Source organism: Plasmodium coatneyi, chromosome 11 (assembly GCF_001680005.1).
Source record: "Plasmodium coatneyi strain Hackeri chromosome 11, complete sequence".
Lineage (NCBI taxonomy): Eukaryota > Apicomplexa > Aconoidasida > Haemosporida > Plasmodiidae > Plasmodium > Plasmodium coatneyi.
The window spans coordinates 657,621-673,731 of NC_033566.1; the positions used below are offsets into that span (position 1 = coordinate 657,621).

A 16,111-nucleotide genomic window follows, 5' to 3' on the forward strand; every position below is an offset into this window, starting at 1 on the left:
GCAACCAAGAACATGTAAAACCTATGCGACAAACGTATACGTACCCAAAAGGACGGATATAAAGCCTACTTACCTTTCAACCTTCATTAGACATTTTGGACACAAAACTGTAACACCTCTGTGGATGGTATAAAAACATGAATGTTGCGTACGTTTCCGAATTTGAAAAAATGGCAAACGGGTTAAACAATAAAACAGTGCAACTCACGTTCTGGTAGAAACTCCCCGTATGCATATAAACATACATATAACATGTACAAAGACAATGCGGGGGGTGTCGGCAAGCAGTGACCTCTATACCGCTGAACCAAAATCAAACTTCTACAAAACGATCTTATGTACACCTGTGCCTCTGTTGCTGTGCCAAATAAGGTGCTACTTCCGGTCCCATGCGTTTTGCACATATATATGTGTCTATATATATACATGTGCATGCGCATTGCCTACCTGCGTGCACTGTGAAAGTCTAAATGGCCTACCTATCCACCGCGCAACTCGCTTATGCATAACCAAAACATCGTAGCGTTTTTCTCGGACGCGTGATGGGTGTCCATCCGAATATTATGTTACAATTTAGAGAATTGCAAAAGTTGGGGAGCAGCCTTTTTTTCGACAAAAAAAAAAAAAAGAAAAAAACTTATCCGCCCTGGTTTTGCTGTTGTGAATATTGTTGTTGAAAAAGGGCATAATAATTAAGCATGCAGGTACATGTGTGTAGGCCTATATGCACGTCGAACATAACTGATGCTGGGGGACAAAGCGAATTTATACGACCCCAAATGAAATCACTGGCTGTCCTTAAGGTAAGGTTACCCAGCTTTCATGGTGGTCGCATGCATGAATAACGGACAAATAAAATTTTCCCCGAGGGGAAACAGAAAGTTAAAGAAAAATCAAAATTAAAAATTTTTCCAAATTAACAAATATGCAAATTCTTAGGTTCACAAATGTAGGGTAAACAAATGATTGCAATTTTTACAAACTCTTTCATCTGTTCTAACTTTAAGAATGATCAAAATGCATTACTTGTAATGTCTGTTTTTTTTTTTTTTTTTTTCTCTCACCCCGTTCAGTAATTTTCCGTGTTCATTGATGTGAGGCCTAAATGGTCATTTTGCTCAAACGTTCTTTCGTATTCTTCTTCTTTTAAATTTTCATCGTTCGTAATGTCATCACTTGATATGTAGCTGTTCGATGCAATATCGTCAATCACAAGATCGAACGGGCACAATTCTTCCGTTTTGCATAACTTGTACAAGTTGGCAATTAGGGTTTTTATTTTACTTGTGACCGATGCGTCATTATTTTTTTGGCTTCCCGGAAGTGCATTATCGTTTGTTTGCTCGCCCCCCTGGTTGTGCCCGTGTGTGTTCGTGCTAGAATCCCCAAGTAGGAACTTAAATTTATCCTCCAGCGATTCGATTATTTTCAGAATCAACCCTTCAATAGTGGTGAGAGTACCACCGAGAGTTCCGTAATCCGACGTGAGATCCACAATGGGGATGTGAATAGATGCCGTTTCTGACTTTATTACGAATCGATTTAAGTCGTTTTTACTTCTTACAGTGAGGGTAATTTTCTTCCCCTTCGGATTGATCTCCCCGCTGCTCTTAATTTCGCTCGTTTTGAAGTTGCAGTTGGCGCACACATAGGACATAATTAGGCACTTTTTAAAACCTGGTATATTAATTTCGCAGAAGTTGTTGGAGCCCATGTAGTTGCAGCAGGGGCAATTGGATGTGAACGACTCTATTAACTTCCCCTCCTCCTCTTGGCTTATATTTTCGTACCGCACGGTGGTGTGGCCATTCACACTGCTACTACCCGCAGCGTCATTCATGTGGACATACTTCTTAATAAAATCAAAGTTTTCCTTCTTGACTTTTTCCACTACATGGTCTTCCTTTTCTTTGTCCCCATTTGGACACAAACTAACTCCCTCATTTTTACTGTCAAAGTCTTCCTCATAAAAGCCCATTTCGTTTAACTCCTGTTTGCTTCGTTTGTAATGCTCCACCGTGACAATGCCTTTTTGCAGATCTTCATCGTAGTGCTCCAGGGAGCTGAGTCCTGACGGGTCAACAATTTCGATGGTGAAAATCGGATCCTTCGATACCACATAGGTGGACAATTTATGAACTGTGGACTCGATTAGCTTTATGTAACTTTCTATGGTCATTTGTTGGCCCTGCAGATTAGTATCAGCAGATTTATCCCCCTGAGGCGTTTGGTCCGTTGCACGTGCGTCCTGACCACCTCCAGGCTTATTGGTAATTTCTCCTTCCACGTTATGCGCATATGCGGCATGTTCCCCATTGGAGCCTTGGCTTGACTGCGACTGCGCCCCCTCGATGGGTGCCCCTTCTGGCAGCCCATTAGCCTCACAATACATGTGCTTCAAATTTCTGAGGTACTCAGTGAGGTTACTCAGGGCAGTCTGCAAAAAACCCTCAATAGTATTAATGGAACCCTTTTGCGTATCCTTTGGAATTTCAAAGTCAATTTGTGGAATCTTCAACACTCCATACTCAGACTTAATCAGTTGTCTATCCATATGTTCACGTTGGCTAATTTTAAAAATTATTTTTACTCCCTTCTCCTTTATCGTGTTTAAATCTTGTATAACATTATTTCTGTAGTTACAGAATCCGCACTCAAAGGAATGTATTAATACATTTTTGAAGTACGGGATGTGCAACTTTGCTATCTTATTTATTCCCTCTTTCTCGCAATTGATGCACATGGATCGAACTTGGATCGTTTCATCTAACGGGTTTATGTCAGCCTCTTCCTTCTGAGGCGTTGTCTGCTTATTCGTGGTGGTTTCTTCCATTGGTGCGTGGCGGTGGGAAGTAACAGACCGGTTTGACAACCCGGTTTGTGGAGTGACGCAAGGTGGCAACCTCACAGGGGCAGTTTTCCTTCACAAAAAGGCACTAAAAAACGGGATTGAAGGAATTTGCGTATCGATTCAACGGTGTACGGGAAGCGACATAAAAATGTTACCCTCCTTCTGTATGAGCGCTCGCACCTATCTTTCCTTGACTCATCCAAGTAGGGCACCAAACGAAGGTTGCATCTGAACTGCGCAACAAACCGGAGGAAGCCCTAAGCAGCAATGCGCACGCTTCCTACAATTTATCAATATAGTCATAATTTTGCCAATAAACTGGCATCATTTCGCTTAAATTTGGAAAAATTTTTAAAACGGAAACAATGAAAAAAAAAAAAAAAAAAAAAAAAAAGTGATAAATGGGTAAGCGATACGGAGCATATCGAAGAAGGCCCCATTTGGGCATAGCTAAGTTTGCGAGATTATGCACCGACTTTTTCACCACAAGGGGGAAAAAACAAAAAAAAGGCACGGGGGGGAAGGAAGCACAATGAAAAAAAAATAGCACGTAAAGGGAAACTTAAAAAATTTCGAAAAATTAAAAATAGTAAAAGTGTATTTTAATGTCGCTTTGCGCTACGCATTCAACATGTTTTCTGCCTCTGAGGGGAGCATTTCCAAACCGTTGCACGTTGCTATTATGTATGAACTTGTGCCACGCTTCTCCACTCTGCGATGTACACCCCAAACGTGTCACACCTTTTAAAAAAAGCATTTCCTCCCTGCCAAGCACAACACAACATCCGCTAATGAGGTAATGCGCTAAATGCTGTGGGCTTCAAAGTGGTGATAATTCGTCTGCTGCAGCAACGGCGTCTCGTCATTCTGTTGGTAGTAAAAGTAAAATTTTATCGCAACAGCCACGACGATGAAGATCACTGCGTAGAACAAAATGTAGTTCACGAAAATATACGACAGGACGGTGACCAGCATGTAGAGGAGAATGGCCCCCAGCACCCATTTCTGCAAAAGCGAAAAAAAAAAAAAAAAAAAAAAAAAAATTTATTCATTTGTTAGGACAAAGTATACATATTTGCGGTTGGCACAGTTCATCCAATCCGCGCAACTCTCACCTACGCCTTACTATAATTTGCTGCTTGTTAAACTTCATTTCATTGGGGAGGAGCTCCTCGTAGTCCCCCTTGTTTTGCATATTGTCACTCATGTATAGTAAATTATATATGGTGGAATTTCTGTACGGAAAAAAAAAAAAGTATGTCAAATTGGGTGGTTATACGTGTATAATGGAGAAATGTGTTGCACGGCAAATTTGGGAATAAAGGGGAAAAAATAATGTGCGCCCCATTTTCCTCCGATGGGTAACTTTCCACGAACGCATCAAAATGGGAAAAGGCGCATGGAGTGAAATAACCAATGGAAGGAGCAATTCAGGGATGAGGATAGTAACAGTTCTACTTAACACAACAGAAGAATATCGGACGCTTTACAGACGGAAGCGTTATTCCCCCCCTTCGGTACATCTTTCTCACCTCTGAGCCAAACCTTGCACGGCATTCTGCATCAATCCAACTGTGCTACTGAAAATTTCGCCCAGCTTGTCCATGTTCATTGCCTTGTGTCCATCCATCTGCCAACTGGTAGGAAAAAAAAAAAAAGGACATAAATGAGATGATATAGTTCCCATTAGTTGAATGGGGGGTGGCGGGTTTTTCTCACATGCCACCCTTAATGACAAAGTGGACTCGGCAAGTACTGAAGGGCAACCGTAGATACACACGTGGATCGTCCCCGGTAAATGTTGTTACTCATCAGTGGAACGGTCTTAAAGGGGAACTACTATATCTGCTACACACCCATTTTATACCTTTACTCAATCAGACAAACAAAGGAAAGGGGAAAATATGAGACGCTTCCTTTCGAATGAAATAAAGTATGTACGTATGTGTGTGCATTACTCAGCGGATCACCACAATCAACTGTCCAGCACCCCAATTAGACATATAACGAATTGTAAAAAAAAAGGATTAATTCTGGGGATGTCTTCTGTGTGGCGTGGAGCAGCCTTTTATCGTAAAAGGGGGACAGTTCTCTTCATTCGTTTAGTGTTTGTTCAGTCTTTGTTTCGCGTTTTCCCCGCATGTCGCTCAATTTTCCTTTACCGTTTTAACTTGTCAAATTTGCGATTTTTCAATTGCTCCACTTTTTTCACATTTTCCATCCCACGTGAAAAAATTAACGAAAAAAAATAAATGACTAAACTGCTCCTCCCTTTGCAAAGAAGAAAGTTAAAAATGGAGTCAAAAAAAAAAAAAAAAAAAGCAAACGGGAAATTTATTTTCCGCCATGATCGCAAAATTTTCATAACAAACCCTGTGAAATTAAATGCTCCCCTTCCGACATACGCGCGAATAAATCGCCCCTGCCGCTTTAGCCTGTGCGTAAAATTACGGCAGCATGTTCATTCCAGTTAAACTTTTCAATTGGCATTTTCTCGAAATTTTCCTCCCTTCTTCAAATTTAACTTTTAAAATGGGAACAATACAAAGTTAATGCAACAATTTTTTTTTTTTTTTCCACAGGTTGAAAGGTTGACAATTAAACCATACTGTTCTCCATGTGTTATGTACACATATGCATGCGAATGTGCGTAAGTACGCATATGTATCTACTTACCCAACCGTAGGGATACTACTACGTGTTCTTCCAATTTGTGCATTTCCCATCTTTACTTGCTTGCCATAACGTGGCAGCACACCGTGATGACCATTGCGCTGCTTTGCAAAACTGGCAAGCAGAGCTCCCCCCCCAACGCGGGTCAAGCTAGGGGACAGATTGTGTCCCCACTGTATACAACCTCGGCACACGTGTGGACAGTTATTTTCCTGATCGTTGTTAACTCCCCCTGGCGCAATATTGCATAACTTCAACGTTGCAAGAATGTGTGCACGCGTATCGCCAATTTGCAGCCCCCCCTTTTAAGGAACTCCAAAAAAGGGTCAGCAGCCAAACTGGGGGGGGGGCGTACCAGCCAATCGTACAACTGGCCTCCCCGCTGAGCCCTCCAACACAAGGGGACATCATTCACGCGAAGGATGAACCTTCTAATCTTCCTCACAATCGCAACGTGCCTTACGATAGGAAACGCATTTCTGCACAGACGGGTTAACTACAGGCGGACAGGACATGCGCAAATAAGCAACAAACCCACGGCCATACAGTATGACCACGCCGTTAACAAATTCCACAGAAAGAAGGGAGTGAAGAAAATTTACTCTTTCAAGAGACACGTATCAGAAATATGGAATAACATTAAAACGAGGAGGATAGAAAATTATATGGAAGATTTTTTTCAAACGCAGCAAGTGAAGAATACGCTTCAAAATAACTTCCTCTGTTTTAAACACCTATTTAATAAGTGCAAATTGGACAGAGTAATTATAGCTGTTAATGTGGCCCTGTATCTTTACCTGAACAGAATTGATAAAGACGATGAGAAGAAAATATTTTTTCACAAAGGGAATTTATTGGAGGTGAAAGAACAAAAGGCAGAAAAATACAAATGCAATTATCACGATATTTACAAAACAAAAAATTTTAAAACATTTTTCACGTCCCTTTTTATTCACAAAAATGTTCTGCATTTATATTTTAATATGAGTTCGCTAATTTCCATATATAGGATAATTTCGCAAATTTACACAAACAGCCAAATATTTGTTACATTCCTCTTGTCAGGTGTCCTGTCCAACATTATATCGTACATTTGTTACTTGAGAGAAAAGAAGGAAAATGTGCTTTTGAAAAATTTAATTTTAAAAGATGCTTCCAATGAAAATAATCTCCTTGTAAATAAAAATAATAAAATTATCTGTGGAAGCAGTTCCTGTATTTATTCCCTTTATGGAATGCATATCACATATATTATATTTTTTTACTTTAAGCATAATTATATTGTGAATAGCAATTTTTTGTACAATTTTTTTTATTCATTCGTTTCATCTTTGCTACTTGAAAATGTCAGTCACTTGAACCATATGTTGGGCTTCCTGTGTGGTTTTTTCTTCTCCTCCCTTATAGTGCTCTTTGATAGGAATTCTTAGCCGGGTCGTCACACGCACGTTGCGGTGATGCCCTTTACCCTTTTGCCCCTTAATTCGACTCCTGGGTTATAACCCGCACCAACACTTTTTTATTTCCCCTTAAATGAATGTTTTACAAACACTTAAGTTGTCCAACGTGTCACGTGTACCGCTCGGTAGACAACTGAAGCCCTTCACCAGGATCGATTCGCTTCACATAGAAATGCCCCCCCGTCGATCAACGAAAACGTGTACTCTCATCATGCACATACCTTTTCCTTTTCCAAGTGGGAAAAATGTACAAAACAGTTGCCCAAAATAAAGACTGTAAAATATGCGAATTCGAAATGTGCACACAGGTTACTGTGTAGTGAAACAAATGGCGCCACATGAATATATGGCTGCGTAGTGAGTTATCAAAAAAAAAAAAAAAAAACGAAACAACTGAATGGATCATTTTGGAACACTCAAAAAAAAAGTAATACGGATATCACCTATACGGTGATAATTTCTTTTTCCTCACAATGGGTATCATCATAGGGTGAGCCGCTAAACAGGCACACCGAGCAATGTTCAACCATGTTGATCCATTAAGCCGCGCTGCTCATTTAAACTCGTTCAGGATCGCGTCGTAATTCTCGTCCTCATACGCATACGGGTTGCTGGCCAGCAACGCCTGGATCATCTTCGGGTCGTGCATTTCGAGTATCCCCTTTTTGGCATTCAAGATCTGTTTGACTTTGCAGAAAAGGAGTAAAAACAGCGCCTTGTTTTTTTTCAAATTGATCAAACTGAAGGGCAGCTCGTCCGTTATTCTTAGAAAGTAATTTTCCTCCTGCTGCGCGTGGTTCTTCTGTTCGCTGCAGTTGTCTACATGGGGAGATGAGTGAAAAAAAAAAAAAGTCAGCTGGGTAGACACACTATATTCACTCATAATATAACTCAAACGATATACAATAAGTGTGCACGCTTCGCTTAGGAAACCACATTATGCATGTTGCACGTACCTGCGTAGCTGCGCAAAAGGAAGGACAGGCTATTCTGCGTAAACACTAACTTGTTATAGAGGAGTTGCCGCACATCCTCATCGATTTTGCCCCTTTCCTTCATAAACGTGTACACCTGCGCATTGATAAGAAAAAAAAAATAATCCACCAAACGTAGGGTAATATCCGTGTGTGCACTTTTGCACAAGTCCTGAATTTGGAAAAACTCAAAAATGATGTTCACTATTTTGGATATGTTGATTAAAAATTGCTCCTCCGTGAAAAGTGTATCCTTCTGGAGAAGACGCATAAATTTGTCCTTATAAATTTTGACAAACATATTTTTAAAAAAATTCAAATTTATCTGAAATTTATCAATGTAGAGATAAATTTTCTTCAGTACGCTTATTTTGTTTATGCAATGGAAATGTTCTTTTGGGGGACAACTCGATTTTTTCTTCTCTGCATTCCTTTCGGGAATATGTGCTTCTCCCTGTAATTTTGCACTTTTTGAGTTAAAATTAGTCCTATCCTTCTGTTCATCCACCCATTCGTTGCTTCCCCTTTTGCATAGACCGCCATCCCATTTGAACTCCACATTTTTAAAAGAAATGATGTCTTCTGCACACATGGATAGATTAAACAAATGTTGATGGTGCAAAAAAACAGAATAAACATTTTGCAAAACTTTTTTTAAAAATATATTATCATTAATTACGCTTAATAGAAATTCATTTTCACATGGCACCTTCGGAAAGCAAGAAAATCGAAATGTGAAAAAGCAGTAACTTAAAAATGCATCATAAATATATTTGACAATTTTGTAGCAAAATAGGACTGTATTAATTGCCATGATTTCTTTCCTTTTTTGCTCTTCATTTTTTTCTTCTTTTTCCCCCTCGATTTTGTGTGACGAGTGATGGTTCCATTCTGCTTCCTTCATGTCAAGCAAAACTTCATACGAAAAGTGCACAATCCGGTATACTACAAAAACAATGTAGAGCAAATTCTTATGGATGCGCATACAGTCTATGCGATCCTCCTTGGCGGTGACGCTTAAAACAGCTTTTTCCGTCGTGGGGGTTAACGTTACGCCTCCTTCACCGTTTTCTACGCACTTATCCTTCTCGTGTTCGTTTTCCACATGTTCCAATTGGCATCCCCCACCCAGGGTGTCTTTCCCCTCTTTTTTACTCAAAACGGTCTTCTTCGCATCTCCACATGGGGGCAGCCCTTTCTTCGATATTCCTTCCCCAGGGATGCCCTCACAAGTAGTTTCCCCCACACAGTAAGTTCCCCTACTGTGCATATTTTTCTGCTCAATTATTTTGTCAATCTTTTCCTGTAATGCTTTGCTCAGCTGATTTTGTGCCTCCTCAACGAATTGCAAAACCAAACGGTAAGTCACCCCCTCCACATTTTTTAAAGAATAATTTTTATCCTCATCGAAGAAGACATTGTACAGATAATCATCTACGCTGGAATCTACTAGTATGTATTCCCCCCCTTTTTTAAAAAGCAACATTTCTCTCAGGGTGGTATAAGTCTGATCAATATAATGGTGGAAGTTTTTTTGGAAAATATTCTGAACCAGTTGGTCGAATTTCTTTTCTTCCTTCCTCCATTTATACATAAAGTACACATCGAAAATGTTGCTGAAATTGTTTCTCTTCCTATTTATTTGGTGGAAATAAGTGAAGAGGTTTTCGTTCAACTCTTTGTTCAGCATGTAGTGGGAGAAGGAGGCGTACCCATTAGGGGGCTCACTTGCGTTGCTACTGTGCACGTGTTCGCCGTTGATTTGTTCATACTTGCTCTTTATTTTCTCCTTCATGTTGTCCAACCTTCCCTCCCCATGTGCCTCCAATTCGTACTCCACAAAATACGCTTCTCCTCCATTTTCATCCCCCTTTTGGTCACCAAAATAAAACTCGAATGCGTCCTTCAGTTCGCCAACTTGCGCCCCTTCCTCGATCGTAATGTCGAGGAGGGGAGGTTCACCCGTTTGGTCCATTTTTCCTGCTCCACGCCAGCAGTCTTCGCCTTTCTTCCTACTTTCCACAAATAGCAACTCTGCCAAGGCGTGGAACTCGAATAAACAGCGAGACAGTGCGGTGAAAAAGTTAGCACTCCTTGTCCCCTTTTCCCCCTCAACCGTAGCACCTCTATTGTCAGCTGTTCGGTTTCCCTTCCATTCGTCACTCTTCAAGTCAACTTCCCCAGTCTGAAAAGGGGAAGGTCCCTCCGCAGGCAGAGAACACGATTGGTTTAGCTTGTTATCTCCCTCCAAGGACCCCAAAAAATTGCCAAAAAAATTTTCCATATCGATGACAACACTATCTTCATGCTCAATTATATAATCACTTAAGCAAAGAGAAGTGAAAGGATCATTTACCCCACCGCCCTTGTCTGCCTCCCTCGCAGAGGTTCTCCCATTATGCTCACAAAAGAGGAAACGTTTAAACTTACCAAAATGGTTACAACAGTCAGGTGTGCACAAATCGTCGTCACTTTTTTGCACAACACTGGAAACGAATTTCTTCACATGTTGATAATTCAACGAGTATGATATATGGTCCATTTGGTGGAGGTTATTTATTACCTTTTTCCAATTCACATTTTTCGCAAGGCAGTAGAAAAGGACCATAAGTTTGAAGAGGTTAAAAAATAAGTGCTTTTTTATTTCCTCCAAATATTTTCTGTGCATTTTCAGGATGTAGGCCAAATGCCAAAACATCACGTAGGAAATTTTTTGCCCTTGAATGTTTTCTTCGTTTTCCGAAAATATATCACCTCGGTTTAGGTAGACGTGTTTATATATTTTTATGTTCCCATTGAAGAGGAACATTTTCTCAAAGGTGACTTGAACGACGCGTCTTAAGTTGTTAAGGAGATGATCGTACTTCGTTCTGATTTCCTTCATAAGGGTGGGCTTTTCATTTTGTGCCTGTTCGGATGAATCTGGTAGGAACATTTTTTTCAAATCTTCCATGAGTTTTTTGTCAAGGTGGTTATCCGTAGGGATGCCATCACAGGTTGTCTGGTTCCCCAGCGTACCATTAAACTTTTCCGCTTCGTTCGATTTTCCCAATGGTGTGGCGTCATCGAACTGGGGAGGGCTATCCAAGGGGGTAACCTCCTCCACGTTTACCTGTGCCCACTTCACTTTAGCAGGTTCATCATTCACATTCCCCCCTTTTGCAGACTTAAAAATGGCTCTTATCAACAAAATGTGCGTCTTACAATTACGCAGGTAAAGTAACACTTTCCATATTTTCAATTTTTTATAATTCGTTTCCGCTTTGTCTAAAAGGTGGAGGTAATTATTTAAACATTTGAAGAAGTTTTTAAAAAAGACTAACGAATCATAGCTTTTTTTTTTTTTCCTTTTTGATTAGATACATCTGGTAGAGGGGGTCCTTCTGGGAAAAGTTTTTTTCAATAATTCGCATTTCTCTGTTAAATTTTTCTATCATTAAAATTTGCTCACTATAATCATTTTTTATTTTATTTTTGTTCATGAACTTTTCCAGCTTTTTACTTCTCTCCGTTATTTCATCATTGAAAAAGTTAATTAGTTTGTTTAGGTCTTTCACATCGACGTTCTTCTTGTTCTGCAGAATCTTTTTCACATTTATGTGGCTTGCATTTTTGTTTTGGGTGGTGTGTTCTTCTGAATCGTTCGTGCATTTTTTCTTTTTCTCGGGAAGGTGCTTCTTACCATGAGGGGCATCGTCCTGTGGATAGGTTCCTTGCTCAGCAGTGGGTTCACCATATGCCGGCTTCTCCCCTATTTGATGCGCGTTTTCCAAATGGTCCCCCCCCGGGGGAGCTCCTTCCACTAAGTCATTCTCCCCCGGTTTATCAATCCCGTTAGTTTTGTTTATAAAGGAGCTTATGTAATTTATCGAGTTGTTGCTCAGGAGGTTCTCAAATAAGTTTTTTATTTCAGGTTCATTTTTCTTTTCCTCTTTTTTCACGGTGGTGTTTTCCTTCACCTTTCTGCTTAGCTCCTTTAGTTCATTCATGCTTCTAGGTAACTTTGGCTTATCGGTGTGGAGCAGCTTCGGATAAAACTGCGTAAACTGCCTTATTCTAACATCAGCGTTTGCATATTTGTGTACTCGCTTGTTGCGTCATTAAGTGTCCGCAGCGCAAGCAGAGGTGAGGGAAACACAGAATAGGCGAGAATACAAAAAAAACGGGAGATTTTTTGGCAACGAGTGTTGCGACAAATTTGGCTGAAAAGTGGCCCAAAAAATTGACAAAATGTTAACAAAGTTTTTTTTCTTTTTTGACGAAAAAGCAACCTTTCGAGGCTCCCCCCACGCTGCACGAAATATCCTGAAAATAAGAATGCGCACATGACAGTTGCTAATTGGTGCTGCTTGCGTGAAGGCGGCGATCTTTTCCTCCAAAGTGTGTCTCCCTTCCAAGTATAATGCGTGTCATCTTTTCAAGGACAGCAATTTACACTGAGCAGCAAGAAAATTGTGAACAGATCGGGGAAGAATATTTTTTTTTCACGCCATGTTCCTTTTACCTCTACATTTTTGTAATAAAAGATAGCAAGCGCGTGAACGTATGCAGATTACCAATGCACAGGTGGGCGTTTTTTTTCCACTCTCCATTTTAACAACAATTAGTAGCCAATTCGAGTGGCGAAACGGATCCACATTACGGAGAAACGTTTATAACACCAACTGAGGAGCCGGCAAAAGAAAAAGGAAAATTTGGTAAATATACCATTTATAGGCATAACAAATAACGTGGCGGGCCGCAACTCGTTACATGCACGGTATCCTCTGTAGAGCGAATAAAGCACATGGCGTAATGCCCTCTGAAGGGATGGAAAAAAAAAAAAAATCTAGCCAAATCGAGCCAAAGAAAAAAAAAAAAAAAAAAAAAAAAAAAATACATGATATATAAATATATGAAAGAAACACCAAGGGAAAAGATAACCCTCGTTTGTTTTGTTTAAAATTTTTTTTTGAGTACATTAAAATGCGCCTACGCAGTAAAGTTGAATAGATCTATTTTGCCGCATCCCATTTTGGCATTTCCCCACAGTTCGCCGCGAGTTCGCTGTTCGGGAAAACCCCCCAATTAAGCGGCTATTTCCTATTTGTCCCCCTCATGCATCCGCGTTTTATAAAGAATGCCGAAAAATAAGCAGCGCGTATCCGTTGATACCAGCAAGATTAAATTTGTCGAGAACTCCGAGTCGGAGGATATAGAAATTGAGGATGAAAATAATAGCGATGTTGAAAATGTTAGCTCCAGCGACGACATCCTGAGTGACGACGGGAATGAGGAATCCTCGCTGGGAGGAGAAGGCAGAAAAAAGAAGAAAAAAAAAATAGCAGCCCAGGGGGAGGATGACGAAGAAGATGATGACAATGATGACAATGATGATAATGATGAGGAGGAGGAGGAGGAGGAGGAGGAGGACGGCGATGAGGACAGTGATGCAGACGATCACCAGCACGATGACGAATTCGTTCGCGTACCTTGGAAAAAGGATAAACAGAATTACTACCAATACGAAAGCGAAGACTCAACGAGCGATGATGAAGAAGGCAACAAGGAGAGAATCAAAGAGGCCATGTACCTCAGCAGGAAGGAGAAGGAAAACTTAAAAGAAGACGACTTCGATTTGTATGGCATATACAATGAAGACAAGGAAGGCAAGTTAGGAAAAGGAGCCAAAGAATCGTACACCGTCCATGAGAAGGAAAATATCATTAAAAAGCTAATCAGCGATATGAACGCGGAAATGAAGGAAAAAAAAAAAAAAGTGGGTGAAGAAAATGACCAAGATGAACAGATGAAGGAGGATGATCAAATGGAAAATCTCGTAATGAGCGAACGGGAGGAGTACAAAATTTTGTTAAAAGAACTCTCCCTGAATATTCAAAAAGTTTACAACGAACTGAAGGAAAACAAAAGGCTCTTCCAATTTAAGGAAATTAACGAACAGAATGTTAACCAAGCAGATATCAATAAGAACACACTCCTGTACCTGAAGAAGAAAAACGAAACGATGCTTACCTATATCATATACATCACGTACTACGTCTTTCTTAAAATTATGAATGCCTATACGCATAATCACCCCGTGTTGGATAAGCTAATTTACATGAACACCATAATTGCTAAGACGAATGAACTGGATAATAAAATTAAATTCAAGATTCAGCAGCTGAACAAGTCATCCTCGGGTCGCCAGCTGGGCGAGTTGGACGCATCGGGAAGTGAAGAGGCAGAGGCCCCCAAGCGGGTCGGCCGACGCGTGCCCAAGGGGGATGACGAAGATGATGATGATGATGAAGAAGTAGACGAAGAAGAAGTGGAAGAAGAATTAGACGATGAGGAGGATGAAGACGACGACGATGAAGATGACAACGATGAAGATAATGAAGAGGATGAGGAAGATGAGGAGGATGACAATGATGAGGAGGAGGAGGAAGAAGACGTGGTGGACTCCGCAGAGGAAGCCCAAGCGGGCAAGGGCAAAAAGTACAAAATCAGCAAGAGCCTCATAACCGAGTACACGGACAGCCACATCCGGGAAAGGGAAAGGGAGGAAAAGAAAAAAAAAAGAGAAAAAATGAAAAACGAAAGAAACATATTCCTCAAGGAAATTAAAGACATGGTATCCACAAGACCAGAAAAAATAGAAGAAGAAAATTACTTTAAAAAAATGGAAGAAAAATTAATGAACTTTGACGAAAAAATATTGAAGAAAAAAATCAAAGCTTTGAGCAAAAAGAAAAACAAAATGAGCAACTTGAAAAACGTGGGAATGACGTCAAATGATTTGCTAAAGTTTGTGGAGTTGCCAGAGATGAATGAAGAAGCGGATAGGAAAAACAACATGGACGAAACAAAAATGTTTAGGAGTAACATTAACAAAATGAAGCAAATGAAAAAAATGAAAGGAGCAAACAACGCCAATGATGATTTCGTTTCTTTTAAGAAGTTTGAAAAAAACACAAAATGGAACAACTCGCATCAGAAGGAAGAGCTTGGTAAATCCACACATTTTATGAGCACCAAAAATTTACATAACGAAATAGACGACGAAAATATTAAAAATATGTTAAGCTTGAAAAAGAAGAAAAAGGAAGAGAAAAAATTCCTCAAAGATCAGAAGAACAAAGAAATAAGAAAAAAATTAGTCGATGAAGAAAACGAAATTAACGATAGAAGAATGCCCAACAAAAACATTTTACAAAATAGAGGACTCGTAAGGAAGAGAAAATCAACCGATGGAAATGCAAGGGTTCACAATAAACAAAAGTATATTAAAAAAATGAAAATGTACAGCGGCCAGCACGCCAAACTGAAGGTTCATGAGAATAACTATTCAGGAGAGAAGAGGGGAATAAATCCCTACCTGAAGAAATCCATAGATATCAAATGACCGCGTGGACGCACGAAGGGGCGATGTATGCAGGCGATTTAGTCAGTCCGGCTGTCCCGCACACATCGTTATACAGATAACCAAAAGTGTTACCAAACCGGGGGAAAAATATACGTTTAGCGGCTTCTCCCTTTTTTTTTTTTTTTATAAGCTACTCGCATGTGCATGTCCTATGTGCACACCCATTTGTAACTACCCCCTGTTGGGTGAAAATGTTTAACCACCATTCGTCTGCTCGGTATTCTCATAAAAGTTGGGCTTCCTCAAAATTTCCAACTTTTTGTAAAAAAAAAATTTTTTACATAAAATTTATTTTTCCTGTTTGGAATACTCCCACGGGGATATTCCCCTTCGAGTTGCTCTATGCTCCTTTTTTTTTTTTTTTTTTTCTCCATTTGTCAACATTTGAAAAGACTTATTTTTTTTTTTTACCTTCCCCTGAGATGCCCGTCTACACACATGACAGCTGTGATGTCACGGGTGCAGTGAGGCAAGGGTGCATGTTTTCAATGAATTTGTTAATTTGAAACGAATACGGGAGGGGCATTATGCAGACATAGCCTTATAGTTCGCGCTCATCATGTAGAGGAACGCATGCGTGGGTGTACAGTTGTATAATCATCTACGTGAAGGTACGCATGTACATATGCCCATGATTCGTGCACTTCGACGAATTGGTGCGAATGCCCGTTACGGGGTCAACACTTCTAACCTGTCCTCAGGGAAAAATTCTCCCAAATCGATGCGTATCAAATGTACACCTAGG

The 16,111-nt window shown here is 40.1% G+C and overlaps 5 protein-coding genes across 5 annotated transcripts; 2 read left to right on the forward strand and 3 right to left on the reverse strand.

Moving 5' to 3' along the window:
- Nucleotides 1-1,069: 1,069 nt before the first annotated feature.
- Nucleotides 1,070-2,833, reverse strand: PCOAH_00033110 (Zinc finger protein; the record flags this gene model as incomplete). The annotated part of the gene is made up of 1 exon (XM_020060106.1): nt 1,070-2,833. One exon carries the CDS (start codon nt 2,831-2,833, stop codon nt 1,070-1,072), a length of 1,764 nt encoding a protein of 587 aa, XP_019915566.1.
- A 773-nt stretch (nt 2,834-3,606) lies between these two features.
- PCOAH_00033120 (Uncharacterized protein) lies at nt 3,607-5,131 on the reverse strand (the record flags this gene model as incomplete). The annotated part of the gene is made up of 4 exons (XM_020060107.1): nt 3,607-3,856; nt 3,978-4,086; nt 4,384-4,481; nt 4,719-5,131. The coding sequence occupies 3 exons, from the start codon at nt 4,479-4,481 to the stop codon at nt 3,656-3,658; spliced, it is 408 nt and encodes a 135-aa protein (XP_019916015.1).
- Nucleotides 5,132-5,946: 815 nt separating this feature from the next.
- On the forward strand, nt 5,947-6,954 carry PCOAH_00033130 (Rhomboid-like protein; the record flags this gene model as incomplete). Its single annotated transcript, XM_020060108.1, has 1 exon — nt 5,947-6,954. The coding sequence occupies one exon, from the start codon at nt 5,947-5,949 to the stop codon at nt 6,952-6,954; it is 1,008 nt and encodes a 335-aa protein (XP_019915865.1).
- A 583-nt stretch (nt 6,955-7,537) lies between these two features.
- On the reverse strand, nt 7,538-11,947 carry PCOAH_00033140 (Uncharacterized protein; the record flags this gene model as incomplete). The annotated part of the gene is made up of 3 exons (XM_020060109.1): nt 7,538-7,803; nt 7,941-11,225; nt 11,410-11,947. 3 exons carry the CDS (start codon nt 11,945-11,947, stop codon nt 7,538-7,540), a joined length of 4,089 nt encoding a protein of 1,362 aa, XP_019915772.1.
- A 1,130-nt stretch (nt 11,948-13,077) lies between these two features.
- Nucleotides 13,078-15,345, forward strand: PCOAH_00033150 (Uncharacterized protein; the record flags this gene model as incomplete). Its single annotated transcript, XM_020060110.1, has 1 exon — nt 13,078-15,345. The coding sequence occupies one exon, from the start codon at nt 13,078-13,080 to the stop codon at nt 15,343-15,345; it is 2,268 nt and encodes a 755-aa protein (XP_019915626.1).
- Nucleotides 15,346-16,111: the final 766 nt, after the last annotated feature.